The following is a 17,292-nucleotide window of genomic DNA, read 5'->3' as shown; positions in this document are numbered from 1 at the left end:
CCTGCTGCATTACCTGATGCCCCCTGCGCTTTGTCATTGGTACGGTACTTATATTTTAATAAAACAGGGAGGGGAACACTGCAGCATTATTTCTGAGTGGCAAGTTTTAGAATTTGTATGGGCTGGGTTGGATGGGGCATGGCTGGGTTGGAGGGGCGTGGTTTGGCTGGAGGGGGCGTGGCTGGGCCGGTCTATACAAATTTCCAGGGCCGGTCTGATTCCCCAGTCCGGCCCTGCTAGTCACATGGCTCAGCTCTGTGACTAGAACTGCTGATTGGATCAGTGGTATATTCTACTCAGAACCAGCAGTGTTTTGTGAGTCCCGAGTGCGTGTTTAACCTCTTTGTACATACAGTAGTCTATGGTCAATAATCTCAAAATGACAAGCTCTAATGGATTACAAAATGCCATTTTGTACTATTATGGCCCTTTAAAATAAAATGAACCAGCATTATAATGTTTACTATGTTATTGTTTACCTGACAGATGAAATCTTGATATCAAGTATTCTCTGCTATTCATTTGAGGTTTAAGAATAATTATGTGACACTTAGGTGCAAAAATACAACATAAAAGTCCAAAGCTGGATGATAAAATGGCAAATATTTCCACTGCAACCATATATTTGCCTTTAGTACTAACATAAGCAGGAATAAATGATATCCATACACTTGTGAAAACCAGCATACTGAATGTAATAAATTTAGTCTCATTAAAGCCATCGGGTAATTTCCTTGCCAAAAATGCAACTATAAGTGTCAGAAAAGCTAAAAAACCCAAAAAGCCCAACATTAAATAAAAAAATATGCTTGACTGATCTTTACATTCTATAGTTATTTTATCTTTTGTAACTTTCATGTTTCGCTCTGGAAAGGAAGGGTAAAATATAACCCAAAAAATGCAAATTAAGATTTGAATGCTGGAGCCAATAAATATGATAGAATTTGGAATTAAGGATCCTACCCATTTTCTTAGAGCACTATTAGGTTTTGTTGCATTAAAAGCAATAACTACTGTAATTGTTTTTGCAAAGATACAAGAAACACACAGAGAAAATATTGTTCCAAAAATCGACTGACGAATGAGACAAGTTATCTTTGAAGGTCGTCCAATAAAGAGAAATGAACAGAAAAAGCAGAGAATGAGAGCCACAAGAAGTAAGTAACTCAGACTCCTGTTATTGGCTTTGACCAGTGGGGTATTGTGGTATCGGATAAAAATGCAGATTACAGAAAACGTAATTAGACAACAGACACTAGACGCACTGAATATAGCAATGCCAAGTGGATCTTCATATGATAAAAACTCAATTACTTTCGGGATGCACTTCATTTTATTATCATCTGACCACTGATCTTCTGAACATCGGAGGCATTCGGTTGCATCTGTAGAAATAATGAAGAATCAATTAAATGTTAATGGAACATTAAACACTAAATTAATGCTAGATAAAATAATGTATTGAGAGGTTAGCCTGTTAATATGATATATATACAGTACTGTGCAAAGTCTTAGGCCACCATTTGTTGTTTTAGCAAAGTTTTAATGACCATACATATTTATTTTTTGGTCTCTTTATTAAGATACAAACAGAAAATACAGGAAATATCTACACAAAATATAAAACCCCACAATTTTCAGAACAAAATCAGGTGAAAGTCAGTATTTAGTGTGACCTCCCTTGGCACTAAGTGCATCTTGAACTCTTTTGGGGAGACAGTCCTGAAGTAATCTTCTGGCATATTATACCAGGCTTCTTTCAGCAATTCCCAGAGTTCTTCTTTAGATTCAGGTTGTTAGGTTGTCTTTTACTTATTTCTCTGCCCAGCTGATCCCATACTGCATCTATAATATTCAGGTCTGGATTCTGTGGAGGCCAGTCCATGACTGTCAGTGTTTTATCAGCTTTTTTTCTTTTTAAACAAGAATTTACTGCATTAGTAGTGTGCTTTTAATCGTTATCATGCTGAAAAATAAAACTATTCCCAATCTGGCACTTTGCAGAAGGAATGGCATGATGAAATAAAACCTGTCTGCAGTGGAGGCTCCTATATAGGAGCACTTGAGTACATGAACCCCCTGAGACCCCCTGACCCTGCTGAACCCCCCTGGCCCTGCTGAACAAAAAAAAAATAGTGAGAAATAAAAAAACAAATTAAAATTTTAAACCTTTTTGGATTTAATACAATATTAAACCTGTTTGGCTCAATAAATAAATAAAAATCCTCCAGGCTCCACTGCAGTGCTGTGTACCTAAAAAACAAACATTGCCGTGTTTACTTCTATCTATCACACAGCACAGCATGTGCGATACATAGAATTATAGGCAAAATCCCTTTCCATTGTCAGCCTGCATTGACTGCAGCGCCACCTACAGCCCAGCCCATAGGCTTGCTAACCTTACAGCTCTTAGTCTGTGAGTGAGAGACAGCTGTGACGTGACACTCGCACACTAAGAGCTGTGTGTGTGCTAATGGGTGGAGCTGTGATGACAGCTTTTAAGTCCCGGACTCCGTTGATTGGGGAAAAGAGATCAGTAATGATGTGATTGGATAGGCTGGCTGTCAGTTTCCCGGCTATGTTTCCAGATTGTGCAAGGGAAGATCTGATTCTATATAGTGGCTGGCTGTGCAATAACTGGGAGAAGAGCAAACAAACATATCTGTGTGTGTGTGATGGCATATGTACCCCTCTGTAACAAGAGATAGTAGTCGCACCACCAAGTTCAATGAATAGTTTTCTTTATTGAGCCAAGATCAAAAAATCAGCAACGTTTCGGACACAAGTCTTGTGTCCGAAACGTTGCTGATTTTTTGATCTTGGCTCAATAAAGAAAACTATTCATTGAACTTGGTGGTGCGACTACTATCTCTTGTTACATTTACTGGGGGTATTTTGCAGTGCCCCTGTGATTGCACACCTTGGATCCCAGGTGCTGGACTTTGAGAACTTTTCAATATGTACCCCTCTGGTTGGCTACGAGTCAGACCACCATGCTGGTTGCCTGCCCTACGGACGCAGGAAGTCCTGGCATTTTATAGGTATGTTTGATCTGACATCCTGTCTAAGTATTCCCTGCAATATATGTTGTTAGTTCTTTTGCATATTTGATACCAAATGTTTATGTCCTGTAGAGACTGCCTATATAACACCATGTGTCTGTTGTTTCCTCTCTGTAAAGTACATTTCATGAAGATGCCTCACGTGTTAAAAAAATTAATACAGCGAAAAAGTGTCCAGTGAGTAAAGTGTCTGCTGTTCACACTTCTTTTTAGTGACAAGTTTAAACTGACTTAAATGGAAATGGATGTTCTATTGATAATTGCTTTAAGCAAAAAAATTAAATAAATAATAAATATATATATATATATAAGCCTAGTTCATCCCTTGTGAACCCCCATTTGAATAGTCCACGAGCCGCCACTGCCTGTCTGTACTTTTCAGCATTCATGATCCCATCAATTTGGACAATATCGCTGACACCACTGGCAGAAATGCAGCCCCAAATCAGGATAGACCCTCCACCATGTTTCACTGAAGGCCGCAGGCAATCATTCTCTCTTCAATTCTTCTCACATATTGTGGATGATTGGATCCCAAAATTTCAAACTTGGATTTGTCACTACATAATACTTTTCCCCACTTATCTCCATTCCAATATTTGATAGCTTTAGCATATCTTAGCCTTTTCACCCTGTTCCCCTTCTGAAAAAGTGATTTCTTGGCTGCTACCCTTCCACAAAGACCATTTCTGATCAAGCTTCGGATTGTAGAAGGGTCAACTTGGCCATCCAGATGAAGCTGCCAGATGCTGAGCCAGGTCCTTGCTGGACTTCTTTTGGTCTCTCAAAGAAGAAACTCTGAGAAACTTCTCAACAGATTTTGAATGTTTTATTGGCCTTCCAGTCATTTTTTTTATCCTTGACCTCTCCTGATTCTTCAAATTTCTTATAACAGCTTGAAGATCACATCTTTAGTATACAGTTAGTTTGCTGATTTCCCTTTGAGAGTGGCCTTGCTGATGCAAAAGTATGATTTTATGTCTGTCAAACTCTATAATCTTTGGCATTTTGGGATCAAAAGATCCGTCAGGAAAAAACAGACCTGTGAGCTTAACGGCTGCCTTAGGGAAATTATTTTAAAAAATATTCAGAGAAAATCTTCAGGAATACATTTTAAACAACAATATTATTAATGGAAGTAAATATGGATTTATGAAGGATAGATCCTAGCCTGATTACTTACTATGAGGAAGTCAGTAAAAGTATATGTAATGTAAAAGTGGAGGTAATCTAGTTATATTTTTCTAAAGTATTTAATATAGTTTTACAATGAAGATTATTGTGTAAATTAAGAGATATTAGTGTAGAAGAATATACTTGTTCTTGGATTGAAAACTGAACTTAAAGGGACATGAAACCCTAAATATTTATTTCACTATTTAGGTAGAACATACAATTTTAAACAAATTTCCAATTTACTTCTATTATCAAATTTGCTTCATTCTGTTGATATAATTTATTGAAGAAGAAGCAATGCACTACTGGTTTCTAACTGAACACATGGGTGAGCCAATGACAATGGGTATATATATTCAGCCACCAATCAGCAGCTAGAACCTAGGTTCTTTGCTGATGCTGAGCTTTCCTAGATAATCCTTTCAGCAAAGGATAACAAGAGAAGTAAGACAATTAAATAATAGAAGTAAACTTGAAAGTTGTGTAAAATTGTATACTCTGTCTAAATCATAAATGTCTAATTATGACTTAACTGTCTCTTTAAGGATAGAATGCAGAGAGCTGTGTTAATGGAATATTCACAAGTTGGGAAAAGGACGCTAGTGGAGTGGATCAAGGTTCTGTTCTCTTAAATCTGTTTATTTATATTGGCATTAAACGAGAAGTGTCAGTGTTTACAGATGATACAAATTAACCCCTTAATGACCACAGCACTTTTCCATTTTCTGTCCGTTTGGGACCAAGGCTATTTTTACATTTTTGCGGTGTTTGTGTTTAGCTGTAATTTTCATCTTACTCATTTACTGTACCCACACATATTATATACCGTTTTTCTCGCCATTAAATGGAATTTCTAAAGATACCATTATTTTCATCATATCTTATAATTTACTATAAAAAAATTATAAAATATGAGGAAAAAATTGAAAAAAACACACTTTTTCTAACTTTGACCCCCAAAATCTGTTACACATCTACAACCACCAAAAAACACCCGTGCTAAATAGTTTCTAAATTTTGTCCTGAGTTTAGAAATACCCAATGTTTACATCTTCTTTGCTTTTTTTGTAAGTTATAGGGCCATAAATACAAGTAGCACTTTGCTATTTCCAAACCATTATTTTTCAAAATTAGCGCTAGTTACATTAGAACACTAATATCTTTCAGGAATCTCTGAATATCCATTGACATGTATATAATTTTTTTTAGTAGACATCCCAAAGTATTGATCTAGGCCCATTTTGGTATATTTCATGCCACCATTTCACCGCCAAATGCGATTAAATACAAAAAATCATTCACTTTTTTACAAATTTTTTCACAAACTTTTGGTTTCTCACTGAAATTATTTACAAACAGCTTGTGCAATTATGGCTTAAATGGTTGTAAATTCTTCTCTGGGATCCCCTTTGTTCAGAAATAGCAGACATATATGGCTTTGGCGTTGCTTTTTAGTAATTAGAAGGCTGCTAAATGCCACTGCGCACTACACGTGTATTATGCCCAGCAGTGAAGGGGTTAATTATGGAGCATGTAGGGAGCTTCTAGGGTTAATTTTAGCTTTAGTGTAGTGTAGTAGACAACCCCAAGTATTGATCTAGGCCCATTTTGGTATATTTCATGCCACCATTTCACCGCCAAATGCGATCAAATTAAAAAAAACGTTAAATTTTTCACAATTTTAGGTTTCTCACTGAAATCATTTACAAACAGCTTGTGCAATTATGGCACAAATGGTTGTAAATGCTTCTCTGGGATCCCCTTTGTTCAGAAATAGCAGACATATATGGCTTTGGCGTTGCTTTTTGGTAATTAGAAGGCCGCCAAATGCCGCTGCATTTCACACGTGTATTATGGCTAGCAGTGAAGGGGTTAATTATGTAGCTTGTAGGGAGCTTGCAGGGTTAATTTTAGCTTTAGTGTAGAGCTCAGCCTCCCACCTGAAACATGAGACCCCCTGATCTCTCCCAAACAGCTCTCTTCCCTCCCCCACCCCCCAATTGTCCCCGCCATCTTAAGTACTGGCAGAAACTCTGCCAGTACTAAAATAAAAGCTATATTTGGGCTTTTTTTGTGTTTTTTTTTTAGCATATTTACATATGCTGCTGTGTAGGATCCCCCCTTAGCCCCCAGCCTTACTGATCCCCCACCAAAGAGCTCTCTAACCCTCCCCCTCTGCCTTAATAGGCGCCATCTTGGGTACTGGCAGCTGTCTGCCAGTACCCAGTTTAGTGAAAAAATGTGCCTTTTTTTAAAAAAAAAAACCCTTTTCTGCAGTGTAGCTTCCCCCCCCCAAGATCAACCCCCCACCCCTTCCACATCTCTTAGCTGTTATTTACAGCTTTCAAAAAGTTATTTTGATGTACTTTTTAAACTTTATTTTTCTGTAGTGTAGCGGTTCCCTCCCGCTCCCGCCCCATGCACGCGCCCGCCCTGCAATAACCGGAAAGCAGCTGGAAGCGAGCAGGATCGCTTCCAGCTGCTTTCCAGACCAAGGACGTACGCCACACGTCCTCGGTCATTAAGTGTATTTTTTTTGAGGACGTGTGGCGTACATCCTTGGTCCTTAAGGGGTTAAGCAATGTAATACAGTCTGAATAGGATGTTACTTCTGTATTGGAGACTGGGCAGGCAAGTGGCAGATGAAATTCAAGCTAGATAAATACAAAGTTATGCATTTTGGCATCAAAAGTAAACATGCAGTTTATACACAAAGGCCTAGAGTAAAAGTGGAGCATAAAAATTGTTGCGCTATGGAGTGCAATCCATAGGTCTTCCATTTTTACATTCATATTACAAGTGGAAAGTAAAATGTTAGTGATCTAGCAAAAGCCAAGGATGTGCTAATATCTGGATATCACATAATAGACTTCTAAGGGGAGTACTTCAATAGAAGCATTTTTTGCAATATCCTTCTATTATTAAAAATGCTTCTAGTAAAAGTTATTACTGTTTTCAAGCAGCATACACACATATGCTATAATAGCTCCTTGCACCAGCTTTCAAAAACCATACATTTTCAGAGAGTCAGCAGTCCTCACTGACTCAATTTACTCCCATAAGCTCTCTGAGCAGACATGGTGCTCTTGTCACATGTAGCATATGCGTATATGCCACTGAAAAACAGTAACTTTTATTAGAAGAAATAATCTGCAAACATGATTCTATTTAAAACTGAAATGCATTTATTGACCTTACTATACCTTTGCATTTTCAATTCACTGCTTTGAAAGCCTTTCAAACAACAGCATATATACAGATAAAAACAAACAGGTAAGAAATAGCATAAAACTTGGAACAGACACTGAAATGAAGCAATGGATATTAACCAACTTGATTGCTCATAATGTTGATATATTGTCCAAATATCACCAATACATCCTCTTTCGTTATTGATGCAGAGAAGTACGGAAAAAAGTTAAAACAAAAACTCTACAGAACAGAAAAAGGATCACAAACCAGTAATAGAAATATAGGCAAATCTTAATACACAACAATAAATCACCCAACAACCCTATCACCCTGAAATTAACAGGAACCCTAACTCTAATAACTTAATAACCCATCCCTAACCCCCTGCAACTAACAATAATAAACCCCTGAAATTAACAGCCCTACTTCCTGCAATTAACAGCCCTAAACCCATGCAATCAATAACCTTAACCACCTGCAATTAACAACTTTAACCTCTGCTGCAATTAAAAACCCTAAACCTCTTCAATTAACAACCGCACTAACTCCTGCAATTACCCTAATCTTCTGCAATTAACAACCCAAAGCCCCTGTGACTAACACCCCAACCCCCTGCAATTAACAACCCTGACCCCCTGCAATTACCCTAAGCTCCTGCAACTAACAACCCAAGCCCCTTGCCAGGGATAGGCATAGACAAAGGCTGTGGTGGACATTTTCTAAAGTACAGACACCAAGGTACATTTGAAAATAAAAACATTATTTTATAGTGCTGGGTGTTATTATACTGATGCAGATACCACTGATTCTATAACCAGCCCTCCTCTGGCTATACCCATGAGCCATAAGGGATTAAATGCCTACCGGTCGCTAGCCGTAGAAAGGAATATAAAAACACTTACTCTATAATGAAATAAAAACACAACAACTTTTTATGGGTAAAATTTTAACCGTCACAGGTTAAACATTTATTAACTAACTAAGTAACTATGGTAACCAACAAGGTCAGATGGCGGCTGAACGAATTGCTATAATGACAACCCGGCACAGCAGAAGGTAAACGGCCCAAACGGAAACTGCAGCAGAGCGGGACCTCTGCTCATAGAAAATTGCTACTAAGGGGTTAATGAGATCACGTGACCCACCCGCAAGGGGAAGGAGGGGCACCTCACGTGCACTTGAGGCTATCCACCCCTCACACTTTTAGACTGGTCATCACTCCCCCTGTTCACCCTTTCCAAGGCAACAGGGCCGTTACCTCCTGCCAAGCGGGTATGGAAATAAGGACTACCCCCTAAAAAGGGGATCCGCTACTCAGCCGCCAGAAGCCAGGTAGACCGGATGTGGTAGGCCAATAACTAAAGAGGCTGACAAAGTTAGCCTGAATAGGCATACCTGTCGCCAACTAGGGGATAAAAGTTAAATTTGGTAATGTTCAATCGACAATGTGGCTACTAAATTAGCCTGAGAAGGCATACTTAGCACCTAGTACAATAAATTAAATTTGGAAGCCATCTTATAACAGGGAAGGGAGGGAGGGGAAAGAACTCGTCTGCACCGGATTCCAGGAAGAAGAGGGCCAGGAAGCTGATGATCCCCACTTTTAAGGTGAGTAGTGGGCCCCTCCATTGCATGCAACATTGTTGCAACTAACTTCCCTAGCCAGCCCTCTTCTCCTATCTCTCCCTACGGCTTTAACCCTTAGCTTTGCTCCAGGCCCAATTGTGCCCTACACTGCCTTAAGGGATTAAATGCCTACCGGTCGCTAGCCGTAGAAAGGAATATAAAAACACTTACTCTATAATGAAATAAAAATACAACAACTTTTTATGGGTAAAATTTTAACCGTCACAGGTTAAACATTTATTAACTAACTAAGTAACTATGGTAACCAACAAGGTCAGATGGCGGCTGAACGAATTGCTATAATGACAACCCGGCACAGCAGAAGGTAAACGGCCCAAACGGAAACTGCAGCAGAGCGGGACCTCTGCTCATAGAAAATTGCTACTAAGGGGTTAATGAGATCACGTGACCCACCCACAAGGGGAAGGAGGGGCACCTCACGTGCACTTGAGGCTATCCACCCCTCACACTTTTAGACTGGTCATCACTCCCCCTGTTCACCCTTTCCAAGGCAACAGGGCCGTTACCTCCTGCCACCAGATAGAATTAAAATGATAACTGTGCCGCCACCGATAAAGGACAAACACAACCCAACCGGACTTACAGGAGGGTTACTATGGCCTTACGGATATCCTTTATAAAAATATCTAGGGCAACTGTCTCCAAATGTACCCTATCCTTCCTATAGTAATGGACCTTGTCGGCTGTTAGAGATTCGTGTTTAACCACGAATCCCCCATTACCTGTGACGGTTCTAGCAACTGAATAATTTATCTTCTTCCTAACTTTATAAGCGGCGCTGTGGGAAGACATGTGACGCCATTCCAACCTGGGAACTATATTGGACCAACCGACCAACACGTTCGGAATGCGAGCTCTGATCCATGCGATATCCGCTTGCATGATTTTGATAAGCTCCAAGACAGGAATGGCGCCCAAATCGTTGCCTCCTAAATGTAGGATTATCACATGAGGTTTACCCCAGTGTACTAGGGCCTCCGAGATACGTGATGGAAGCGCTGGCCAACACATCCCTCTCTCCCCTAACCATCTAATTGACACTTGGGTGAAAGGAAAACCTAAATTCTGCCCCCCCGGAAGGGCCGAACTACGGATGGAGGCCCAATGCACATAGGAGTGCCCCATGATCCATATCCTTTTAGCGCCGCTGACAGGTCCTGTAAAGACACATGTGATTAGTACTGAAAATGAACACTAATCAATTAACACATTATTCAACAACTGGTGGAATGTAACCCTTAAACTTATTGGAACGCCATCTACCCAGATGGTAAATGGCTTCCACGGAAGAACCCTGCAGCGCGTCATTAGTAGCTGCCCCTATGCGGAAAGAATGGGGGGCTATTTTCGACACGTCCAATCCTGCATGCGCAGCAGCCCTCGCAAGCACCCTACGGAACTGGAACAAAGATAGAGAAGTCCGGTTCGCGTGGATTAACAAAGGGCCCTGTTCCGCTGGCCTTTGTTCTAAAAACTGGTTCACCGCCCTTACCGGGCAGCAGTGACCGTTGGACTGAGATATAGGTATCCATGCCCCTTTGCCTTCTTGATCAGTCTTGGATCTTGGCAAATAAATTAAAAGTGAATCCGCTCCCGCCCTGACGTGGCCAAACTGAAGGCCCTTGTCAGTGCAGGACTTAGAAGGCGCCACGAGCTCACTTATACGAAGCGCTGCCGAATAAGCTAATAAAAACGCGGCCCTGAATAACAAAAACTCATAATGCGTTGCGCAGATATCCGGCAAAGCGTCCACCAGCCGCTCGAGCCGGTCATGCGTGATAGGCTCCCTAGAGTCCTTTTGTTGTGGTTGGAGCTTTCCCCAACCTTTAACAACTTGACGCACAAATTTCGAATTACCCGGATCCGCGTGGACGACACTGAGATTATCTGTCCAGAAATTAATCGTCCTGTTTGCGAATTTGTTGCCCCAAAGTTCAACCGCCAAAACGATAGGGAAAAGCTCCAAAAGGGTAAGGTTATGTGTTAAGCCCCTGGCTGACCATTCTAGCGTCCAAGGGCCTGCACTCCATTCCCCTCGGAAATATGCCCCATAACCCTTTGACCCTGCGGCATCAGTAAATAAATGCAACAACTGACTGGAAATGGGTTCAGATCGCCATAATTGAATCCCATTGAAATCCTGAAATGTCTTCAAGACTCGCAGGTCAGCTCTCATGCCTTCTAAAATCCAAATTTTTTCAGAAGGTCTGAGTTTGCCCTTCAACTTAGCCTCCAATCTCCGATTGAAAACTCTCCCCATGGGGATAACTCTGCCTGCAAAATTCAGAAGGCCAAGTAATGACTGTAGCTGCCTAAGCGTAATGGTTACCATGGAAACAGCCGCTTCAACCGCCTCAAGCATGTCCTGGACTTTGCCAGAAGGCAGCCTACAAATTCTGTCCACGGTATCGATTTCGATACCCAGGAACGTAATGCAAGTACCCGGGCCCTCAGTCTTGTCTTCAGCTAATGGGACACCGAATTGCAACATCAGGATTCTCATGGATTCCATCCGTTGCTGACATTCATTAGTTCCCGGACTCCCCACCAAGAGGAAATCGTCCAGATAGTGTGCAATGCGGTTATTAACCGCCTGTTGCTCCAAAACCCAGTGCAAAAATGTACTAAAGGTTTCAAATAAGGCGCAAGAGATTGCGCAGCCCATAGGCAAGCACCTATCTACGTAAAAACCCCTTTTGAAATTTGCAACCCATCAAATAAAATGATGAAGGGTGCAAGGGCAGTAGGCGAAAGACGGATTCAATATCCAGCTTTGCCAACAAGGCGCCAGCACCCACCCCCCGCACCAAGTCCAGGGCGCTATCAAAAGATTGATATCGCACTGAGCTGAGTTCCGGGTCAATAGCATCATTGACTGAATAGCCCCTAGGGTGGGATAGGTGGTGTATTAGATGGAATTTCCCCAATTCCTTCTTGGGTACCACACCCAGTGGTGAAATGACCAGATTCGGCAAAGGGGGTGAAGGAAAAGGACCCACTACCCGGCCCATTGAGATTTCCTTATCCAGCTTGTCCCTAACAACCGAAGGGTGTTGGTAAGCTGATTTGAGGTTACGATAGCCTCTAGAACCTTTAATGGCTTTCGTCACCGGTATATGAAAATCTTCCGTAAAGCCTTGAAAAATTAAAGACGCTGCGCGCGAATCTGGGTACACCCTAAGCCATGGCTCAAGGGCGTGCACCTTCACCGGTGTTGGGGCCTTTAGCAACAAGAGAGAGCTTGTTCTGTGCTCTACCGGATGTTGAATCCTTCTTTCTGGCACATTCGCTCCCAGCGTGTGAGCCGGCACAGTATCTGCATACGTGCCTGAACGCACACAAATTACCTCTGTCGCATTTATTATCCTGAAATGCCCAACAGGTACCTCCCCTGCGCTTCGTTTTGGAAGCCCGAAAGGACTGATTGCTAGAGGGGGTGGAGGAGGAGGGTGACCCCTGCGGGCCGAGGCGTTGCCAAAGATGTGAGTCGGTTGTATCAAAGGTGAGCACAGGATTACCCGCCATCTTTTGCCGAAACTCCGCATCATACTCTCTCCAAGCCCCCTCAGCAAACTTCCTCTGAATCCAATGTATATTATCAGTGTATTTGAGGATAGCATGGCATTGGCTCGGGTATTTCTCCAGGTAGCAGGAGGCGAAAACCCTAAAGCAAATTAGCCACTCCTCAAAAGTTTCAGGACGCTTGAACCTTTTAGGTCCAGTACCGTCAGCACTTTTCTCTCGCTGTCTACAAGCTTCAGCAGATAATTCAAATATATTCACATATTTGCCCAGCTGTATTTTTCTAATGGTTCTTGGCTTCAAATGACCATGCAAGGAGGGAGTGTAAGAGGGGAAGGAATCGCCGTGTAAGGCCACTTTCCTTTCCGGAATTAAGTTAATTGGCGGACGCTTGTCCCCCGTGATAGTGTTGCTCTGCAAAGATTCTGGAGGACCTATCGCAAGCTGCGCCTGTGCCATGTTCCCAACCGCACCTGACTGCATTACCTGCCACATTTTCTTTACCATTGCAAACATGCGCTTTTGACCCTTACCCCTTAGCCCAAGTGAAGTGTCACTGTCACACTCTGATTCTGAAAGGGATGAGTCAACCTGGTCATGTCGGTCATGTATAAATGTAGAGGGCTTACCAGGAATGGCCACTGCACTGTCCTGAGACTCCAGACCAGAAGTAGAAGGACCAGGAACAGCCCCATCATCTCGCTGTAAGGAAGTAGCCGTGTTTTCACGCTGCTGTGCATCCGCCTGCTCCTGAGGAGTAACAGCCGAAGCCGAAGGCCTATCCACTTGCTGCGGTTCCATGTTTGGATCCACTTGTGATGCGTTCTGCAAAAAAGAAAAAAGGTTGCGAGCACTACGGACACCGACAAAGGGAGGGTTAATAGGACCCAAGCCTGACCTAGTATTTGTGTTTATGCTTGCATGCCCTATTTCATTTGCCCTTGACAAACTGAGAGTACTACTAGTGCTACGTGCCCTACTAGAATCCTGGCCCAATGTCCCATGCCCCTCATTCACACTCCTACCTTGTAACTGAACCAATGAAGCAGAAGTGTCCCTTAGCTCATTTGACCGTGAAGTTGATATCACATTCATAGCATCATTTGCAACATTTCTTACCCTCACATCCGAAACACTCAGAGGATCAGCTTGTGCATTCACACTAGAAACCCCCAACTGTGCCACAGCGTGTGCATTCATATTGTGACCGTGCACATTTGTGAAGCTAGGTGCGCCACTGACTGTGTGCTATGGCACGCTACTTTGCTGAGAATCTGCCCTACTTTGCTGAGAATCTGCCCTATTATGCTGAAGCGCAACATTAACTTGCCCCTGAGCGTTATGTTGAAGCGCAGCATTAACCTGACCCTGAGCATTATGTTGGCTCGCAACATTAAATTGTCCCTGAGCCTGGGCGTGCTGACCCTGCGGTTCAATTGCACTTATTAGCCCTCCTGAATGGTAACCTGGTTGATGAACTATCGCCCTGGTTCTCGCTAACATGCCCCTACCCAAGGGGTTTAGTCTATTAGCTCTCGTTGAAACCCCCCTCCTACTTTTAAGGCCTCTGTGCATGCCCCCGCTAAGTGTATCTGGAGACCCCATGCCAGTAAATTGCAATCTGGTAGTAATGCGTGATGGTGCCTTCCTTTGCCGAACCTGAGGACCCCTTCGGCCCCATAACCCACCCCCGGCCGACATCTTCTCATGATGCTCACCTTCACGGAGCTGCAGAGGATGCGACCGTTCCCTTGAAGTCCCGACGCTGAAACCGGAACCGGAAGTGGATGGGCGCGTGACCGGAACTTCCGGTTGCGCACTTACCATTGGACCCTGAGGACCTGCGGCCTGGCTTGGAGGACCGGACACCGGAGTCGCGTGGAGAAGGATCGGAAGACCCGCCGGAGGACCTTGAGGACCCGACGGAGGAGCCTGCATACCCAACGGGGACATCGCCGGAACTAATGATGCCAGGATGGAAGACACCGCCGAGACTGCCGACGGAGGAATCGCAGAAAGAAGAGAGGAGACCGCTGCCTCAGGTAAGCCTTGTTGCTGAGCCACATTCACACAAGGGGGTGAAACGGGCAAAACGGGGCCTAGCCATTGCAACTGATGCATAGGCTGAATCATCTCCTTCAACCCCCTCACCTGCTGCATGTATATCTAGCCTGCTAACTGTGTGACTCATAATGTTTGTCTGTGTTCTACTAGTACTAGGCCTAGTCTCAGTAGTGTACTGTGTAGGTGGAATTATGTCATCTAGCTCTTCAATGTCATCCTGTGTACTTATCTGTTTTTTCTGTTTTCCAGATCCAGGCTTCTCAAACACCAACTCGTGGAAGCGCTGTGGAGGGAGTTTTGATCGTCTGGATCGCTGCATTGTTCACAGAAATTAAGAATTACCCTGAACAATAACAGAAAGAACTCGTCTGCACCGGATTCCAGGAAGAAGAGGGCCAGGAAGCCGATGATCCCCACTTTTAAGGTGAGTAGTGGGCCCCTCCCTTGCATGCAACATTGTTGCAACTAACTTCCCTAGCCAGCCCTCTTCTCCTATCTCTCCCTACGGCTTTAACCCTTAGCTTTGCTCCAGGCCCAATTGTGCCCTACACTGCCTGTGTCACTACTGTGTCATTATATAGTGCTGGGTGTTATTATACTGATGCAGATACCACTGATCCTATAACCAGCCCTCCTCAGGCTATATCCATTTGCCAGTGTCACTACTGTGTCATTTTATAGTGCTGGGTGTTATTATACTGATGTAGATACCCCTGATCCTATAACCAGCCCTCCTCTGGCTATACCCATGAGCCAGTGTCACTATTGTGTCTTTGTATAGTGCTTGGTTGTATTATACTGATGCAGATACCACTGATCCTATAACCAGCCCTCCTCTGGCTATACCCATGAGCCAGTATCACTACTGTGTCTTTGTATAGTGCTTGGTGTTATTATACTGATGCAGATACCACTGATCCTATAACCAGCCCTCCTCTGGCTATACCCATGTGCGAGTGTCACTACTGTGTCATTATATAGTGCTGGCTGTTATTATACTGATGTAGATACCACTGATTCTATAACCAGACCTCCTCTGGCTATACCCATGTGTGAGTGTCACTACTGTGTCATTATATAGTGCTGGGTGTTATTATACTGATGTAGCTACCACTGATTCTATAACCAGACCTCCTCTGGCTATACCCATGTGCCAGTGTCACTTCTGTGTCTTTGTATAATGCTGGGTGTTATTAAACTGATGCAGATACCACTGATTCTATAACCAGCCCTCCTCTGGCTATACACATGCGCCAGTGTCACTACTGTGTCATTATATAGCGCTTGGTGTTATTATACTGATGCAGATACCACTGATCCTATAACCAGACCTCCTCTGGCTATACCCATGTGCCAGTGTCACTACTGTGTCATTATTTAGAGCTGGGTGTTATTATACTGATGCAGATACCACTGACCCTATAACCAGACCTTGTCTGGCTATACGCATGTGTCACTACTGTGTCATTATATAGTGCTGGCTGTTATTATACTGATGTAGATACCACTGATTCTATAACCAGACCTCCTCTGGCTATACCCATGTGCCAGTGTCACTACTGTGTCATTATATAGTGCTGGCTGTTATTATACTGATGTAGATACCACTGATTCTATAACCAGACCTCCTCTGGCTATACCCATGTGCCAGTGTCACTACTGTGTCTTTGTATAGAGCAGGGTGTTATTATACTGTCAGATGCAGATACACATCCAATTTTTCTCTCAGGCTTTATTTATTCCATAACTTATCATCCAATATTGCTAGCTGTCTCTTGACAAGCCACTAACTTTACTCACACTACATATGTTTTGTTTATTCCTATTATTTAACCCCTTAATGACAACTGACGTACCAGGTACGTCATGCATTAACAAGTAGTTAATGACAATGGACGTACCTGGTACGTCAGTTGTCTAGGAGAGTGCTGGAAGCGATCGCAATCGCTTCCAGCAGCTCTCAGGGTATTGCAGTGATGCCTCCATATGGAGGCATCCTGCAATACCTTTTTAGAAGACTCCGATGCAGAGAGGGCCACTCTGTGGCCCTCTCTGCACCGGTAGTTCGTTGGTGGGTGGGAGCGCAACAGGGAGGTGGGTGGGCGGCCCATCGCTACCCGGCATCCGGTTCCTAGAAGTGCAATGTGCACGCCGGGTGCCGGGAACGCGCGGGGGCGCGCGTGCGCGTGCGCGCGCATTAGCTGGCCACTGACACCAATGAGGGAAGAGGGGGGGGGGGGAATATATATATTTTTTAAATCATATAAAAGGATCTGGGAGGGGGAGGGGGGTAGGGGTATTGTGGGGGGCTGCTACACTACAGAAAACCCCCCAAAAAAGAAAAAAAGCAGAAAATACTTATATGTTTTTGTGCAAATTGGGTACTGGCAGACAGCTGCCAGTACCCAAGATGGCCGCAATTAGATAGGGGAGAGGGTTAGAGAGCTGGGGATCATGGAGGTTGGGGCTAAGGCAGGAGTCCATCACAGCTAAAATATTTTATTTTTTTTATAAAAAAAAAAAAAAAACTCCTTTTATTTAGTACTGGCAGACTTTCTGCCAGTACTTAAGATGGCGGGGACATTTGTGGGGTGGTGTAGGTAAGAGAGCTGTTTGGGAGGGATCAGGG

General features: G+C 43.2%; 1 protein-coding gene across 1 annotated transcript in view; it reads right to left on the bottom strand.

Annotated features, from left to right (window-relative positions):
- Positions 1–468: 468 nt before the first annotated feature.
- The window catches only part of LOC128636374 (extracellular calcium-sensing receptor-like), a 69,861-nt gene continuing 53,037 nt past the window's right edge, over positions 469–17,292 (bottom strand). Inside the window, exon 5 of the mRNA XM_053689401.1 lies at positions 469–1,385. Within this exon, the coding sequence (XP_053545376.1) occupies positions 469–1,385 (917 nt within the window). The remainder of the gene's footprint in view (positions 1,386–17,292) is intronic.

The sequence above is a fragment of the Bombina bombina genome, chromosome 7 (assembly GCF_027579735.1).
Source record: "Bombina bombina isolate aBomBom1 chromosome 7, aBomBom1.pri, whole genome shotgun sequence".
Classification (NCBI taxonomy): domain Eukaryota; kingdom Metazoa; phylum Chordata; class Amphibia; order Anura; family Bombinatoridae; genus Bombina; species Bombina bombina.
This window is presented reverse-complemented; position numbering and strand designations above follow the sequence as displayed.